We start from the raw sequence: 19,378 nt of genomic DNA, 5'->3' as shown, positions 1-19,378 counted from the left end.
GTTTCCTGGTGTTTGGAAACTTCTCTCTTTTTAAGACTCCCTTCCCTGGACGGAACTCCGTCCCTCCCTCTTTTGTCTCTTTTTTTGTCTTTTATATTTTTTCCTACCTCCTTTCGAAGACTTGGGTTGCTTTTCTGGGTGCCTGATGTTCTCTGCCGGCATTCAGAAGTTGTTTTGTGGAATTTACTCGGCGTTTAAATGTTCTTTTGATGAATTTGTTGGGGGGGGGGGAAGTGTTCTCCCTGTCCTACTCCTCCGCCATCTTAGCTCCTCTTTATTTTTAATTGAAGGATAATTGCTTTACAATATTGTGTTGGTTTCGGCCATACATTTTTGCTGAGACTGATATATTTGCTAAGTGAGATGCTGGCAGGAGTATCTTTCTACCATTTCAAAAAAGAGTATTTGCAGATTGTAATATCTCTGCTGCCGCCTCTGTTTTCTGAATCATTTCTAATACATTTGAAGGGAGAGTTCCCAGTCTGCGTGAAGCAAATTATCTATCCTCTCCAAACGGATTTTTTTTTTTTTGGCGGGGGGGGCCGGGGGGTGGTTCCTGGCACTGTCAGATTAGTGCTATTTACATTTTAACAAGGACACTGCTTCCAGCGCCACCATTTGGACAGGAAAGTCACTTCTTTCCAAGGGGGTTGCCAGCCAGGTAGGAGCAGGAAAGGCCCCTCTGAATTCCAGACCCATCTCCTGAAATGCATTTTTGTCTCATTTAATTTGGATTGTATGACATGGATAGCCTCTGGTCCAGAGTGTTTGCCTAAAATATATAACCAATAATACATAGTTAATGTATAAACTATACTTATCCCTCTCCTCAAAAGCAAGAATTTGGCAAGTTTCTTTGGACATTTTGCTTCTGATCAAGGGGTCCATCTTTTATCTCCTATTATACTCCCAGCCTGAAATATTTATTGTTGAGTCAAGTAAATTCAGGGCCTTCCCTGATATCTTAGCTGGTAAAGAATCCGCCTGCAGTGTGGGAGGTCTGGGTTCGATCCCTGGGTTGAGAAGATCCCCTGGAGAAGGGAAAGGCTACCCACTCCAGTATTCTGGCCTGGAGAATTCCATGGACTATACAGTCCTTGGGGTCACAAAGAGTCAGACACGACTGAGTGACTTTCACTTCACTTCACTTCAAGTAAATTCAGAGGCTTCTCCCAGGGAAACTGTATTATGAGTTGCTTACCTCTAATGAGGCCATGATACTTACCTGTCATTTCTCTTTCTTCAGCTTTACAAAGCTGTCCTGTTTTTCCTTCCTACACACTGAACAAAAATATTAATCCCAATTGTGCAGAAAATTGCCCATCATTTGGTTCAGATTGTAGAATGTTTCTTGTCACGTGATGTGCCAGGCTGCACCCTGGACTCTGGAGAAGAGAGCTTGAGTGACATCACAGGGAGTCAGGGGGCAGCTGGAGGGCTGGCTCTGATGAATCAGCTTGAGGCAGTGTCTGGAACCTCTGTAAATTTGCTGTGATTCTTTCTTCTTGCCTTGGGCCAGTCTTAAGACATTTTAGTTTGATTTTGAGATTTGGTGGTTAACTCTATTTTGAAAACACTTTTAAATTCCAGCTCAAAGCAGTCCTGCCTTTTAACATACAGTGAGTCCCTTACATACAAATGAGTTCCATTCCAAGAGCATGTTTGCTAAATCCAATTTGTTCATACGTCCAACAAAGTTAGCCTAGGTACCCAACTATAAATAACATAACCAGCTATATGGTACTGTAGTGATCTATAGTTCTTTTAACACAAGTAATACATAAAAAAAATAAAAAATAAAAGATTTTTAATCTTACAGTACAGTACCTAGTAGTACAATAGCAGGCACACAGGGGCTGGCATCGAGTGAACAGACAAGAAGACTTATTGACCGGCAGAGGGAGAGGAGGTGGGAGGAGGATCGTCAGCAGCAGGAGACGGAGGACCAGCTGCAGTGGCCCTCACACCTGACGTGGATGGAGCAGGTGCTGGCTCCGTGCTGGAACCAGATACACATTCTCATCTTTGAAAGTTCGCAACTTGAAGGTTCGTATGTAGGGGACTTAATTGTGCATTTCTGTGCACGCAGGTTGCTCTGTCTTCCTGCATTTTCCCTCTTTCTTTGCCCAGTCTCTCTCCCATTTCAGGACCTGCACTGTTAAGCATAAGGAAGAAAAAACAGCATGAGGCAATTTGGTGATTTTTTTTCAGTGAAGTCTATCAAATTTCTGAATGAAAATCCATTATTGAACTATGTTAAGGCAGATTTGGACATTGCAAAAAACTTCTTCTGTTACCCTGTTAACCAGAATTTTCATGAGGAACTAAACTAACACATCTTTTATTAAAATAATTGATGATAGATGCTACCTGGCTAATGAATATTTTTATTAGATGCATGCAGTTTAAATTGTCCAGAACTACTTTAATATCCTTTAGCTCACATGCTTCCAAAAATGTTTACCCATGACTGCATTCTTAGGTAAGCTGCCATGTACTTATGCTCATAAAGCAACAATTCACTTATGTTGCTTTATAAAAATAATATAAAGCCCAAGACCACAGGACTCAGGGACCCATCTCTTTTTATCTAACTGTATCTCCTGTACCTTACCAGTCAGCACGCAGTACATTCAGGAAGTCCAGAATGACTTCATTTCCTTATTATAATCCCAGATAGGGAGTTAAGTGGAAATAAAAAGTAATAAGAAATTTCTGTGTACAACAGGGCCTTGATTTAAAAACAAAAAAAAAAACCTTCCAACCAGACTAATTTCTTTTGAGGCACATTATATTTACATTTTCATCCACATTTAGAATCTAATGTTTCCTTCTGACTTGTTCTCCTTCCATAAGGAAAAAAAAGAAAAGGAGTCCAGGAAAAAAAAAATTCAGAAATAAGAAGAAGAAAAGTTCAGGGTTTTAGGCCAACTTACTTATTTCAAAAATCTCTGATAACCTGGAGAATACCTTTCACTCTATCTGAAGGTTCATTGTGGACTACCACACACTCTTAGAGGGTCTAAGCACGCCCACCTGCCCTTCAGTGCTCACGTGGCCTCTGGACCTGGGGTTGGGGGAGGAGCCCTGGGAAACAGCCATCCACAGGTAATAACACTCTGCCCAAGCTGTGATTCAGAACAAACCCAACCCCAGCTCTTGGTGAGATCTGATTTCCTTGCTAGTGGTTAATACTTAGTGGCTGGCTTTTTGAAATTTAGGAGTATTAGATTTTAGTCAATGACGAATGTAGACTTTGGCAGGGGAGATCTTAGAATCATTTCTCTAAGTAAGGCCTTATTGGGTAAAGATTCTTGAAGAAAAATATTTTTAGCTATTTTTATTTATTTATTTGACTGCACCCGGTCTTAGTTGCGGCACGTGGTATCTTCAATCTTTGTTGTGGCATGGGGAATTTTTAGTTGCAGCAGGCAGGATCTGGGCTTCCCTGGTGGATTCTCTGGTGGTAAAGAATCCGCCTGCCAATGCAGGAGACTCAGGTTTGACCCCTGGTTTGGGACATGCCCCGGCGAAGGGAATGGCAACCCACTGCAGTATTCTTGCCTGGAGAATTCCATGGACAGAGGAGCCTGGCAGGCTGCAGTCCATGGGGTTGCAAAGAGTCAGACACAACTTAGGGACTAAACAGCAACCACAAATTCAGGATCTAGTTCCCCGACCGGGAATTGAACCCAGGCCCCCTGCATTGGGAGCTCAAGAGTCTGCCACTGGACCACGAGGACAGTCCCCCAAAACATGGTTTTAAATTGCCAGCATCAACTCTACTGCAGTACTCCAGGCAGAAAGACTAGCCATGTTCTCATACTGGTTAAGTTCCTAGACTGACTCCCAGGAACTAGCCTTGTGGAAATACAAAATTGCTGAAGAACTCTTGGGTATGAACACATTTTCATCTACTGGGGACGTGAACAAGGCCAAGTAGAATCAACATGCTTATTTCCTTCTGGAGCAGTTTTATGAATGAGTGAAAACTGGCAGCTTCAGTCCCATGGGTCAAAGTCTCTTTTCTCTCGGCCCAAGCTGTAGGTTTCTGGTGCTCTGCGCCCTGTGGTCCAGCCTTCCTGTTTCAAGCCTACTTCGTGTCTCCCTTCCCCTACCCCAGCCCAGAGGATAACACTGGGGGCTGGTCTAGAGGTTGATGAGTGCTGCTTGCTCTGTGGGCGAGAGAGGAAGAGGGAAGGGAGGATGTTGGAGTGAAGACATTCCTGAAACAGTAAGGACAAGCCAGACACACTCCACAGGACCCGTGTATCTGGGGTGAATCCGAGTGGAGTGGGGCTGGCTGTTTACCCAGATGGCTCTTATCAGTACAGCCCAGAAGCCCAGTTGAGATCAAAGGTAGACTTTGGGCCTGGCATATTCATTCATAGTGAACAGTGTCACGTTCTCTTTGTCTTCTTTCCAGCAGAAAGTTAAACATTTTCTCATTTCTTGTTTAAATGAAAATTCCCCTGTCTCCGCTTTGAATTGCAGTGTTTTAATCGCCCCTGAGTCTCAGGACACTGCTTGGTGTGGTTAAGGAATTAGGTGTGAAAACTGTGTGGTTCACTTCTTGTTTCCTGTGGGGAGATGAATGACCTACACTTACACAGAGCCTCCACTCTGACTCTCCACCGGAAATGAACTTGGGGTGTCAGCAGACAACCGGGCACTGTCTTCCCAGACTCCTTGAAGGCGGAAGGTGGACGGGAGCATGTGGTTCCGTGGAGCAGCTCAGGTCTCCAGAAGGTTCCATTGCATGGTGCTGTGTCCTTGCAGACACACTCAGTTTGGTTCTGATTCTGTCTCCGAGTCTGGGTGCTTGATGGGCACCCCACATGCTCTTCTGCAGAAAAACTAGAAAAAGATTTTCAGAAGAATACTGCCCTGTGCTGCTCTGCTAGAGTCTTCTGCTTTTTTACAGGCTGTCTTTTCTCATTTCTAAACTGTATCTCGGTCAATGCCCTTTCTTCGCCTATATGGCTTCCAACCAGCCATTCTCTGTTTAATCTCAATTTTAGGAAGACCTTTGCGATCAGCCACTTATTGAAACATTGTGAGGTGTTTCTTAGTTTAATCAGGAGAAGGTGCAGGGAACTCTTTCCGCAGGTCAGGGAAAGCGTTTGAGGTTTACAGGCTGGAAATGCCAGCCTGTTTTGCTACTGTGTTTGTTATTTTATGCTGCTGAAGTCTGCAAGAGAAGAAAGGAAATCTGTGCCCAGATATTTGTGTTGACCCGAATTTCAGATCAAGGGTTTGGCATGATGACAGTGACCCCTGGCATCATAACTCCATCTTGCTGTGACTTTTTTCACCCTAAAAGGAGAGAGAAGACTGTTTCCCTTGGGCTCTTGACCTTACAGTTGGGCACAGTCCAAAGAACCCACATATGTCCACTTGGGTGAGGATTAGAGCATCTTTTGGGTCTTTAGGTCCTGAAGTAGACAGCTTTCAAGGTAGACCTGTGACCCTGCAGGAACCCTGGGCTTCTATCTGGACTTGGAGGGCATCAGCCAGCTCTGCAGCCACAAGCAATGCTCTTAGGGGATCATTTGCTGACACCCATGGCCTGGACCCATTCTGCAGGACTTGGGGTGCTTCCCAGGTTGCAGAGGTGGAGTCTTCGCCATGCACAGGGCTGGCATATGTTCCACAGTGTCTCCAAGCCCCAGCCTGGGTCAGAGGACATCAGAGAGGGCCCATGGGGGAGCAGCCTGTTGTCACAGCTGAGTTCACATGTCATGTCCTTCTTGTCTTTTCCTTGGACACAGGGCCAAGCACACCTGCAAGAAAACGCTTCTGGAGGAAGTGCAGGAGCTGGAGATGAAGTCCAGAGTGATGGGCAGAGCAATGCTCCGGGACAGTAACGGAAAGAGGTGGGCAGCACCAGGCCAGGGTCCCCAGGACCCCCTCTCCTTTTCCCTACCTCCCTTCTGGGATTTCCTTTCCTCTTCTCAGTTTTCAATGTGAGCACATGATGGGTGAAACAGAAACCATGCCCTCTCGGGGCAACATGAAATCTGACTTTCAGGTCCCTGGGCCTGCCCCCAGGTGAAACAGAGGCTTATATGGGGTCTGGACAGGCAGAAAATAGAAATAACATTGTGGTCTTCAGGTGGAGAAGTGCTGTATCAGCAGTGTTAGCAAAGCATGTTTAAAAGCCAGGCCATTTGCTCTCAGCCCCAGTCATGTGCTAAAGGGTATCTGCCCTGAAGTTCTACTCATCGAAGAATGCATTTTGTTCATGTAGATTCTGTTCATTCCAAGTATACCCATGGTTTGTTTTGTTTTTGATAAATTATTTTTTGCTCCTGGTGTTCAGACAGCATTACATGACCTACTGGTTGATCCAGCAAAGCAGGGGCTGCCGCTCCCCCACCCCCCTTATTTCTTACAGAGCCTCAGTGGCCCCCACTCCTCCCCTAACTGCTGGGCAAGTGAGTAAGTTTGATTTAATCGTGTATGTTAAAATGTTATCAGACTGCATCTGGTTAAAGTTTACTGAAGGAAACTGACCTGAGCCCAAGGACAATATGCAGGTAATAGGAGGCCTTGGCCACCTTAGGGACACGGAGGTCCAGGAGATTATGAGCACGGCTCCCCTCTACATTCTTGGAAGGGACCCTAGAACTAGCTACTCAAGAAACAAAAATCTAGAGGCGGAGTACTTCCAGAGACCCTCTGATATTTATGTTCTGTTTTATTTAGGTTCTGTCTTCTTGTACCATCTTTTAAAGCAATGAAATCAAAGCATTTTTGTTTTGTGTTGCTTTTAGGAAAGAGAATGCAAATATTTTGAGAAGTATCAGTAATATTATCTCAAATGGCTAGATATTTTAGGAAAGGGGCTGAAGCGTATAGGATTGAAGGCTCTGTGGTTGAAGTTGTGATTTTTTTGTGTATTTATAACATTTTTCCTGAGTCCATTAGCATTCATTTTATGGCAGTTGTGCTAGTCATTGTAAGACTTTATCAGTCAGCTGGACAAAAATCTCTGTCTGAAGCTTGAAGTTGTGACTGGTGGGGGCAGGACTGGGCTTTATGGTGGTCTGTGTATAACTGATACACAGGCCACACAGCTAAGGGTGAGCAGGCCTCTTCTGCCCGTTGGACAGCAGACACAGGGTTTGTGTCTAGGTTGTCAACGGCCCACAAAATTCTTTAATCTCCAAAAACAACGTGTTCATATCTTCTAAAAGTAGGGAGATGCCTCTGCAAATTGAAATTAATACATGAATGTCAGTCTTAAAGCGAAATAAGCACACTGTTTTATCCTATTTGCAAAAAATTTTACAAGCTCTTCTGTATCTCAAGAATTCTCCCATATATACATAGTGATTTCTAAGAGATCATGAGTCATTTCTGAGGACAATGAGAATTTCCAAGCAAAATTCTAAAACTCTTCTCAAACATTGGACAGGAAAACATTGCAAGGAAGGCAGTGTGAGACAGCCCTTCACCAAGTCTGAGCTGACCTGGGTGGGATCTCCGGCCCGTGGGGGTCCTCAAAACAGGCCTGGATGGGGGGTTAGCGGCACAGGGGATGTCCGGAAGAGGTGGCAATCCCAGGCGGCCTCTGGCTTGAGAAGTCGAGAAAGGCTGCCCACTGGAGACAGGATGGAAGACAGAGCTGTGAGGGTGGGGAGATGGTGGTTCACAGAAAGGATGAGAGCCTGTGCGGCGGAGGCTCGAGTCCAACGTGTGCAGGGAGGATCACAGAGCTCTGAGCCTGTGTCTGAATCCTGGCTCAGCCATGGTGAGCCCTGCAGTCTTGGGCGAGAGATTTTCTGTAAGGAGACTGTCTTCATCTGTTAGAGATGGAGACTCATGGCGGGTGGGAGGTGTTAGAATTTATGAAACTGAATTTATGATGGGTGACAGCTCATTGACCAGTGCTGTGCTCAGTTGCTGAGTCGTGTCCCACTCTTTGGGACCCCATGGACTGTAGCCCACCAGGCTCCTCTGTCCATGGGATTCTCCAGACAAGGATACTGGAGTGGGTTGCCATTTCCTTCTCCAGGGGATCTTCCTGACCCAGGGATCAAACCTGAGTCTTGGTTTGGCAGGAAGGTCATGATATTGAAGGGTGTCATGGACTCTCAGCTTGTGGTTGATTAAAAAAAAAAAGTAAATTAAAAAATACTTATTTTTTTATGGAAGTATAGTTGATTTACAGTGTGCATTAGTTTCAGGTGTATAGAAAAGTAATTCAGTTATACACACATATACACACTTTTTCAGATTCAAAGAGAATGTAATTTCTAAAAGCACTTATCCTGTTCAAAGTTCACTTTCATATGTTCGGGTGGATCAGGAGATAACTGGAGTTTAAATGTGGTCTCTGCCTCCTGCATTTTGGAATCTCTTCTCTGAGCACACTGTAAACTCTCGCTGGGACAGTTGATTCGGAGGGTGGAGGGAGGGTGTGAATGTGGGTGTGCAGGAGGAAACGTGGGGTCACAGCTTCCTTTTTCGCTGTCACAGATCTGGCCTCACGTTGGGGCTCCTGGAGAGGTTACTACAGGGACCCCGGGCCTCCCACCACCCCCAGCAGCCCTCACTCCATCTGACTCCTCCCCCCAGTGGCTCCCAGGTTTCCTGGGTGGTCCATGGGCAGCCTGGACAGCAGCTGCTCCAGAGAGAGAACTCTGCTCTCCCAGTTGTTCGTCTACCACCTGCCTGGCTCCTTTCACTCCTGCTTGGATTCCCTGCTGCCGCGGAGCTGCTGGGGGAGGGGCGGCCCTGGTCGGGGTGGGGGCCGCCCTGTCCCTCCCTCTGAAGAGTCACAAACCGACTCCCTCTTTGAGAGACCCTGAGTATTTTGTCTCTCCTCCCCCCTCCCCATGCCTGCTTCCCCGCCCCGTGTGATGTTTGAGTTCATCCACGCCTCTCTTTCCAGCTGTCAGTCTGGCACATAGGGAAGCTCTGTAAATATTTGTTTTCTTTTAATTGAATTAATTTATTTATTTTTGGCTGCGCTGGGACTTTGTTGCTACTCGGGTTTCTCTAGTTGCAGCCAACGAGGGCTACTCTTCTTTGCGGTGTGCACGTTTCTCATCACAGCGTCTTCTCTTGCAGAACACGGGCTCTAGAGTGCAGGCTTAGTAGCTGTGGTGCACAGGCTTAGCTGCTCCACGGCATGTGGGATCTTTCCAGACCAGAGATCAAACCGGCATTGGCAAGTGGATTTTTAACCACTGAGCCACCAGGGAAGACCCCATAAATATTTGTTGACCAAGTGGAAATGCAGAAAACCAGCGAGGGGAGGAAGGTGAACCTGCAGCATCCATGCAGCTGGTGCCAGGGCGATCACTCCTGTTGAAAGTGGCCACAGAGGGTGCAGGCTGTCGCTCGACCTCTAGTGACAGGGCCCTTTCATCTGGTGGCTTCAGAGGACAGCTCATATAGAAGCACAGATGGGGGCTCTGGTCCTCCCTGCCGCCCCACCACCCAGGTGCCCTGGCTCTGTGGCCGCCCTGCCCACCACTGTCCCTCAGCTTAGCTCTGATGCCTGAAAGAGGGCCCCTTGAGCACAGCCTGCCAAGTCCTAAAAGCAGGTCCAAGTCACCAGCAAAGTCTAACGAACAGCCAAGTCTAGCCGTTTTTCTCAGGAACGTGCTCAGAAGAAACAGAACCAAAATCTTTATGCATCAATTCCAAAACCCCTTTTGTGCCAAATGAGCATTTTGAAATGGTACCTGGAGATTTCAAGTACCCCTCTGTGCCCCTAATTCATACAGTGAAAATACCTAAACATTTTATTGATCTTATCTAAGCCCCCAGACTTTTACATGATTTTGGTAAACCTTTAAGTTTCATGAACCGGTTTCTGCCTTCTCTCATGAGTGGAATCAGCTTCCAAAATTAACCTGTGTGATTTGGACATAAATCAGCCTGTTCTCATGACTTAGAGAAAAGAAACTGAGAAAGAGAACTAGGTGTCTGGAAAGTATAGTGAAGTAAGAAATGCCAAGGGGATGAGCAAAATGATTTTTCTTGATTTTCAATTTGTTTTTTCTGGGTGGAGCATTTTTCTCGCCAGGTAGTTTGTGTACCGTAGAGATGCTAAGAACTTATGGATATTTGGTTGTTCAGAACACCTGTTGCCAACCCATCTTCCCAGTGTTCTTCACCAGAAGATAACCCTACCGTTCTGCCTGTGGAACAGTCTGTCATGCACACCGTTAACTCTACATGGTCTTAAAAATGAGCTAAGTTGGAAGAATTCCTTGTTTCAATGTTTTGGTAATATCTTTCCCTCTTTATTCTTTTTTTAAAAAATTGAACTAGAGTTGACTTGCAATGTTGTGTTAATTTCTGCTTATAGCAAAGTGACTCAGTTATGCATTTATACATTCTTATTCATACTGGTTTCCATTATGGTTTCTCTCATGATGTTGAATGTAGCTCCCTATGCTGTACAGTAGGACCTTGCTGTTTATCCCTCCCTCTTTATTCCTAATGTGTAACTCATGCATTTTTTTTTTTTTCCTGATGGACGAAAATCTACCAGTGGCCACTTCCTTTACAAATACAGTTCAGACAAATGCCTAAAATATCATGTAAGGGGACAAGCTATTGTTTTTTTCCCCTTTACATTGTTTTTCTTCCTTGGTGTGTGGCAGGGCGTGTCCTGGTGTTTTAGGTGTTTCATCAAAGCGAGAAGAAAGGCCGGGTGTGTTTGATCCAAATGCCTAGTTTCTCAGCTGTGCCTTAAGTCTGAAGGAACCACAAGGAGGCCCCAGTCTTGTCCCAGACCTTCTTTCTGCTCGTCAGAGTTGGCGGGAGGCCGGTGGGGTGGACCCTGTGCTGGTCTTCTCCAGGTTCAAGGTCAAGGGTTCAGGTGGCTGCCCCTGCCTTGGGCCAGCCAGGTGGTGGAATTCTCTTTTGTTTATGTGCTTTCCCCAAGTTCGCTGAGGCCTGGGTAGAGGAAGCCATGCGGCTGGTCTCCTCGGGCCCTGAGTCATCACCTCATCCTCCACGTGGTTTTCTGTCCTTTGCGAGCACTGATGCTCAGGCTTCTGTCCACGCCCTGCCTGAGCCAGCACTCGGGAAATCTAGACGCATGTCTGCCTCTCGGGAATTCCTCTCTGCACCTCTGTCTGGGCCACAGCCCGTGTCACTCAGCTTTCATCGCATCAAGGCTGCTCCACATAGCCAGAACACGGTCCTTGTTGGCCATCTGGGCCTCCTCGTGGAGTGTCATCTGCCTAGAGCCAGAGGACAGAGCCTGAAACACATCATCACGGATTGTTTTATTCTTTTTTTTTAATTGGAGGATAATTACTTTACAATATAGTGATGGCTTTGGCATACAGCAACATGAATCGGTCATAGGTATACATGGGTTTCTGACACCGCCCTCCCCACCCACAATCCACGTTCTGAACTCCCCCTCCCACTTCTGTCCCCACCTCATCCCTCCAGGTTGTCACAGAGCACCGTCAGCAGGGTTTTCAGACAAAAAAGCTCATCCACTCCACCCCAGGCCACACTCTCCCAGGCTCTTTTGAAACCAGTTACGTTAAAAACAAAATACAAAAACTGCCCAATACATTTTGAGTGTGTGCTCTTGCCAAAAAATTATCCATTATGCTTTGATCTTCAAACGGAAATCCTTTGATCTTTAAAATAATGTTTAAAAAGCTATTTGGTTTCATCATTCCTCCAAGGCAAATTGGGTACAACTGCTGAGTTAAAGATGAGTAGAAACAAGGCCAAAAATAGGAAACAACCAGCTTGACTGTATATTATTCTCCAATATGGGTTTTATATCGTTTCAGGAAAAATACTTTCTTTCTCCAAGTATTGGCTGCAGACAACACATTCATTTTGTTTCCCTCTCCACCCCCTCCCCACAATTCCCCCCCTAAAATATCTATTAGTTGTTTTATTAGCTAAAAGGTTAGGAAATTATGCCATCATTTCAACGAAGCTCTCCAGGCCAGGTGGCAAACTTCTGCCTCCGACACCTGGTTAAGATTTATTTCACTTCCAGCTGCATTTTTTCCATCGATGTGTCATGAAGCTGGGGAGGAAACACAGGTTGTGGAGACAGACAGACCTGAATTGGGCTCCAAGCCCGGCTGCTCACAGAGCTGTGTGACCTTGGCTGAGTTACAAACGTCTCTGAACTTTAGTTTGCTTATCATCACTTTGACTTGAGGTCTAAATGAAATAATATATGTTAAATCCATAGCACATGTAGATGTTCAGAAAGTGTTAATACCCCTGTGTCTGTAACTCAGAAGCAGAACCACAGTTCAGTTCCACTGGATCTTTGGTTTTCCCAGAGGGCTTGGAGAGACATAGGAGTCGGATCCTCGTCCTGCACGGACCCAGCCCTGAGGACAAAATGCTTCCTCCCCTGGACACACTGACCTCGCTCCCTCGTTCCTGAGTCTTCTCACTATCCTGACATACGCCTGGGGTTCCCTGAGTATATTCATTTCTACAGTTTTCTAAATTATTCAAATACTCAACAAATGCAAGAATAGAGAGACTAGTACAAGGAATTGCTATGTACTCACTGCCCGGGTTCAACACTTACCGAGATTTTGCCACAATTGCTTCATCTAGTCTCTTTTGTTGTTCTTCAGTCACCAAGTCATGTCTGACTCCGTGCGACCCCATGGACTGCAGCACGCCAGGCCTCCCTGTCCCTCACCGTCTCTCGGAGTTTGCCCAAGTTCATGTCGATTGAATTGGTGATGTCATCCAACCACCTCCTGTCACCCCTTCTCTTCTGCCTTCAATCAGATACGCCTATTGTTATAAATATTTTCTTTCTTGTTTTCAGCCATGCCTTGCAGCTTGCAGGGTGATCTTAGTTCCCTGACTAGGGATTGAACCCAGGCATTCAGCAGTGAAAGCACCGAGTCCTAACCACTGGAGTGCCAGGGAACTCCCCACTGTTTTTCCTTTGCAAATCCTAGACATGACAGCATTTCACCCTGGTGTATGTCAGCATTGGCTCTAAATATCCTACATTATGGGCTTCCCTGGTGGCTTAGACAGTAAAGAATCCACCTGCAATGTGGAGAATCCCCTTGGATAGAGCAGCCTGGTGGACTGTATGTAGTCCATGGGTTGCAAAGAGTTAGACACGACTGAGCAACTGAACTGAACTGATGATGAATACATCTTATCCTTGTTTGTGTTGTGACATAGAAACACTGTAACTCCACTGCCTCTTATCACCTCTAATAATTAACAATCATTTTTCAGTATCAATTGATACTCAGTCCATAAACAGATTTTCTGGGTCATCTCAGCCCTGTCTTTTTAGGGTTTTAGGATCTAGGCAAGGTCCACACATAACATGTGCTTACTCTGTTTTTTAAGTCTCTTTGAATTTCAAGAAGCATCCCCTTCCTTGTTACTAATGCCATGGGCTTGAAGATGTGATGCCCCATTTGATTTTCCTCGTCACGATCGTCGCTGCAGGCAGCAATTGACACTTTCCTTCTGTACAGAATGGGGAGCTTGGCCTCCAGGAGGTGGACTCAGGCCCCCGTCATCCAACTTAGCAGGGGCTGGACCCTGTCTTCCGAGTCCAGGGCTCTTTCTAGGAAGCCAAGATAGTGAGAGTCACTGAGTGCTTCAGTTTCTGAGTTGACCTTCCTCAGAGTTCCTGGAGAGCCTTGGAGCCCCAGAGACCAGGAGGGAGACCGGTCCTGGAGCGGGAGCCCCATCAGAGGCTGCAGACCAGGGTCTGACATCATGAGCGACGTCATGAGCAGGGCTCTGCAGGAGCTGGGGAGCCAGGGGGTGGTGGCTTTAGGTCTCTAAACGCAGAAAAAACATGGAGCAAACGGAGAAACCATACCCTCCCTTAAAGGAACCCAGAAGCCAAGCAGCTGACCACTGAGGAGGAGAGAAGGGCAGGGAGCTGATGAAGACTGCTCTGTTTCCACGGGCTCAGAGAGGAGCAGCCTTGTGGAGAAAGATGGCGTCTGGCCAGCATCACCTTCCAGGGGACCAGCGTGTGCCTAACAGACCCTAAGTGTGGGGAAGAGCCTGGGGAAGAGCCTGGGGCAGGGCCGAGCACCGGCAGGTCTTTCAATTTAGACACCAGGGAGCCTTCTCAGGGAAACAACCAGCAAGAGAGGCAGCAGCACTCCCAGGTGAGACCAGGGAGATGTCAGAGCAGGCGAGGAAGTGCATTTGGGGGACAGGGAGAGTAAATGACCCAGAAAATGACAGGAGGGCTGACGGGATGACCCAGACGGGGATTTCTAGGGACTCTTTTGCATCCTGGGCCCAGGAAGGAGGGGATGAGGGAATAAACTCTTAAGGAGGTGAGAGACCTGACTAGCATGTGGTTAATGAACACCTAAGCCGCCCGTGTCAACTAGAATTAATCGGCTCTGTTATTAATATTTTATGATGCTCCATCCCAAAGGCCCTGTTGTTGTTGTTATGGCCGGATGTTTGATAATTAAGAACAACTTTTCTGAACACCATTTGTCATTTGTTTTGAAGTGAGAAATAGACTTCTCGTCTACCTTGAGAGGCAGGCTAGCTGTTGTGAGATGTGCCCAGAATCTAGCCACTGGCCATAGCTTGATGAAAGATGATGGCGTCTTTACAGGATGCCTGGAGAGGGCCAGGCAGGAGCGCTGTTTCCTTGCCATGTAGGGAGATGAGGTAATGGGTGAAGGCAGATTCAGTGTTGATCAGTGGTTTGCTGGGAGCAGTCCTCATCCTATTAGTCAGATGACTTAAATATGTTTAATGTTTTTGGATTATGACTTAAGTTAGCTCAGTGTCAACTTTTATCTGCCAACAAGACCCGTTTTCAAAAATTTTTCACCCATGAAGTTAATGTCAGAAATGACCCAGGATTGACAGCTGATTGCATCCTTTTAAAACTAACATGAACTATTTTAATTCTCTTTTTTGAAAGTTGACTTTATTAATATTTAAGCCATCTGAGCAACAAGAGAAGCAATCAAGGGTGGACGTAAGACTTCTGTTTCGCTTGTACAGGTCATATCATTTGAATGGTGGCGCTTCACATTCCAGGCAGGGATTAGTTCTTCCCTGCCTTAGAAGATCTCTGCTAATTGCTTTCCTTTGATTATCGGTGAGCTGTTTGCTTTTCCGTTTGCCCACCTCCCCGCTACCTGTCTCCCCTGCCTCCAGCTGAGATGGGAGCAAAACATCCTAGCCAGAAACCAGATGACCCAGAATACCTGCTTTGAAACGGAGCCACAGTGAGATGTTGTCCAGGAAGGACCCAATGCTACCACCTGTTTCACTCCTCAGTTCTTGGGGAGGCCGAAGAAAGAAGTGTGGAGTTTCTGGTGCCCAGCCAGTGGGTTTTGTGGTGCAGATTATTGAATCCCCCAGTCATACTGAACTGTTGGGGGGAAAAAGTTGAGATGGGCCGCTGGACATTTTTCGTTGATGTCCCATATCTGCTTCTGCACTGACACTGCTCTGAACATATCGCCCAGGTCCCAGGCATGGTTGTTTGTGTCAGATGAGGCGGCCCCATCTGTACCTGGCACTTGGAAGGCCAGTCGAGGCCCATTTGTTGTTGTCTTTCAGTTGCCCAGTCATGTCCAACTCTGTGAGCCCACGGCCTGAAACACACCAGGCTTCCCTGTCCTTCACTGTTTCCCAGAATTTGCTCAAAAGTAATGTCCATTGAGTTGGTGATGCCATCCAACCATCTCATCTTCTCTCACCCCCTTCTCTTCTTGCTTTCAATCTTCCCCAGCATCAGGGTCTTTTTCAATGAGTCGGCTCTTCACATCAGATGGCCAAAGGATTGAAGCTTCAGCTTCGGTCCTTCCAATGACTATTCAGGGTTGATTTACTTTAGAATTGACTGATTTGATCTCTTTGCAGTCCAAGGGACTCTCAAGAGTCTTCTCCAGCATCACAATTCAGAAGCATCAATTCTTTGGCACTCAGCTTTCTTTATGATCCAACTCTCACATCCATACATGACTACTGGAAAAACCATAGCTTTGACTATACAGACGTCTGTCAGTAAAGTAATGTCTCTGCTTTTTAATACACTGTCTAGGTTTGTCATAGTTTTTCTACCAAGGAGCAAGTATCTTTTAATTTCATGGCAGCAGTCACCATCCCCAGTGATTCTGAAGCCCAAGAAAATAAAGTCTGTCACTGTTTCCAGTTTTCCCCATCTGTTTGCCCATTTGGTCACAGGTAAATATGACATCGTTGACCCTGAGGTTGAGAAGAACTTGGAGAATAAATTTCCAAGACACAAGAACTAGGAGATGGTCATTGTCGGAGAATCACTGCATTTAGTGATGGACTGAGTTGTGTCTCTAGAGAGTAAGTCCTTCTCTGGGCCAGGACACAGGACACAGGACACAGGCATGACTGCTAATCATGGTACCTTGGTTTTCAGCTACTCAGGGACCTCAGCAAAGTCTTTGCTTCCTAACAAGACAGTGATAACATGGATCTTCAGCTTGTATTCTCTCTCATGCAATTAGGATCTACTCAGGGCACCATGGGTGGTATAACTGGGATAATTGGGAGTTCACACACTTGCTAATGAGTCACCACATTGGCTTCCAAACAAATAGAACCAGTGATCGGCTTACTAGGAGACAAGTCCGAAGAGAGGACCAGCCAGACCAAGGTGTGGCGTAGGGCGAGACAGATTTCTGCTGTGCTGGGGTTCACATTCCAGTGCAGGTGACAGAGGATAAACAGAAAAATGGACAGGAGAAAAGGAGGAAAATGAGGCAGAGCTCTGTGCTGGGGTGAGACTGATGGGGCTGGAGTGGCAGCAGAGCCTTCCCAGGTGACACTCAGCAGAGACCCGAATAAAATCAATACACACGGCCAACCAGACGGAGATCTGAGGAAAGAGCCCTGCTGGCTGCGGAGAGGCTGGTGGGAAAGCCAAGGAGGCTGTCTGGTCGAACCGGGGCCTCCGCAGTGCAGGCAGAGTCTTCTTTCAGGCAGCAGGGTCTCTTGGGGGATTGAGAACCAGCTCAGGGGACCAGGGTTTCAGTCACCAGAGCCGGAGATGGGTCTCAGCAAGGGGACTGCAGAACCCGGTTTTCTTAAACATGTGATTAAATTTTATGCACTTATTTAGTTTACTGACAAATATAACTTTTCATTATTAATGAAATTTTTAAAATTAAATTCTATCATAGATTTCTTTTTACCAATTCATCCAAAATAGTCACAATTGTTAGATATTCATGATATCTGTAGAACAATAGCTTTGTTTATTAAAGCCTTGACATACCACCCAGACCCTCTGTTCCTCCTGACTCTGTGCTACTTACTCAGAAAGCACTTGTCTTTTTTGAAAAGCACATAGGACAGGAACTCAGTGGAAGCGCTTTGGTCACGTGAACTTTGGGCTTCTTGTCTTGGTGGCATCTTTTCACTATCCTCACAAATACGTAGAAAGCGGGAGCACTGTCGAGGCTGGAGACCAAGGCCTCTGCCTGCTCCATCCAGGCAGCATCTTTCATTCAGCCTTTCTCAAAGTGGATGAAAGATGCTAAGGCCCTCAATGGCAGTGGTGTTGTGTTGGGCTGGGCTCTGTGCGGGCCTGATGGCCGCGGTGCTGGGTTCTTTGACCAGCATCACAAATAGTATGTCCTGGAGCCTCTGAGATTCCCCAGCGGCTTTCCAAATTAAAATCCAAGGGAGCTGCTCATTTGATAGCCCAGGGAAATGCTGCACCTGCATGTCTGCTCCATCTGGCCCCTGCTTCTTGAATCTGGAGATTGTGCTGCCCTGATCCAACGGCTGAGGACCATTTCTGCCGTCCCTCAGAGATTTTCACTTGAGTGTCTTCAGTGCTGGGAAACGAGAACACCCTTTCGTCCTCAGAAACAATCAATATGTGTCTGTGCTGTTTTGTAAGGAATGTCTATGAGCAGAGCGCACCGTCTGATTCCAGATAAAGGTTCATCTTGAGCATCATGAGGGAATTCGCCTCTCAGCCAAGCAGACATCCTCCTTCCTCCTTTGATCCTTATGATCGACTTCTTCTTCCTTTTCGTGTAGTATTCTCAAGGGACATAACCACATCATTCCATCAGGGTTACTTCATAGCTGTGTCACGGCTGTGTTCCCTGCCTTCGTTTCTTTCTTGAAGGCGCAGCTCATACTCAGCAGAGGTTTCGTGGTTCTGACTTTTGTTCTTTTATAGCCCTGCTGGAGCGCGGCCAACCCATGACATCAGTTAGACATAGCGTGGAGGCCGGGAGACGCACCTGCTGGGGATCCACTTGGATTTTCCTTGTTGCTTTCATGTTCATGTCAGCAGCAAGTGTTTGCACATACCTCACCACTGATTGATGTTGTTAGGTATACACACACACATATGCTCAGCCAGCATTTCTCATCTACCTCTGCCATTTACAAGAATAACAAAAGAACATCTATTTCTATTTTTTATTGAAATATAATCAATTTGTGATGTTAGTTTCAGGTGTAAAACAGTGATTCAGTATTGTTATAAGTTGTACTCCATTTAAAGCTATTATAGATGATGGTTATAATTCCCTGTTGCTCATTTCTTTTATATATAGTAGTTTGTGTCTCTTAATCTCATACCCCCTTCTCTCCCCTCTGCTCTCCCCTCTGCCCACTGGTAACCACTAGCTTGTTTTCTGTATCGGTGTGTCTGTTTCTGTTTTGCAATATACATTCATTTGTATTATGTTTTAGATTCTACATGTAAGTGATATCTTACAGTATTTGTCTTTGTCTGTCTGACTCATTTCACTTAGCATAATATTCCCCGGGTCCATCCACATTGCTTCATATGGCAGAATTTCATTCTTTTTATAGCTGAGTAGCATGTCATTGTGTGTGTGTGTGTGTGTTAATCCAGTCGTCTGTTGATGGGTACTAAGATTGTCTTCCATATCTTAGCTATTATGAATAATGCATCCTTGAACACTGGGGTGCATTTACCTTTTTGAATCAGTCTTTTCATTTTCTTTGGATATATACCCAGGAGTGGAGTTGCTGGATCTTATGGTAGTCCTTTTTTAATTTTTTCAAGAACCTCCACATTGTTTTCCTTAGTGGCTGCACCAGTTTATTCCGTACATTCCCACCAACAGTGCACAAGGGTTCCATTTTCTCTGTATCTTCACCAGCAATTGTTTGTTGTCTTTGTGATAACAGCCATTCTAACAGGCGCGCGGTGATAGTTCACTGTGGTTTTGATTTGCATTTCCCTGATGAGTAACCATATTGAGCAGTTTTCCCTGTGTCTGTTGACCATCTACATACCTCTTTGGAAAAACTGTCTTTTCAGGTCTTCTGTCCATTTTTTAATGGGGTTCTGTGGGTTTTTTTTTTTTTGATACTGAGTTGTATATATTGTTTATATATTTTGTATATGAATCCC

The 19,378-nt window shown here is 45.9% G+C and overlaps 1 protein-coding gene across 4 annotated transcripts in view; it reads left to right on the top strand.

Annotated features, from left to right (window-relative positions):
* Positions 1 to 19,378, top strand: part of LOC113902374 (phospholipid-transporting ATPase IB) — a 495,526-nt gene that overhangs the window by 438,844 nt on the left and 37,304 nt on the right. For all 4 annotated transcript variants that reach the window (XM_027557555.1, XM_027557554.1, XM_027557558.1 and 1 more), the window contains one exon: positions 5,772 to 5,876. In XM_027557555.1, coding sequence (XP_027413356.1) covers positions 5,772 to 5,876 — 105 coding nt within the window. The remainder of the gene's footprint in view (positions 1 to 5,771; positions 5,877 to 19,378) is intronic.

This window comes from Bos indicus x Bos taurus, chromosome 12, assembly GCF_003369695.1.
Source record: "Bos indicus x Bos taurus breed Angus x Brahman F1 hybrid chromosome 12, Bos_hybrid_MaternalHap_v2.0, whole genome shotgun sequence".
NCBI lineage: Eukaryota > Metazoa > Chordata > Mammalia > Artiodactyla > Bovidae > Bos > Bos indicus x Bos taurus.
Note: the sequence above shows the minus strand (reverse complement) of the source record. Positions and strands in the feature narration are given on the sequence as shown.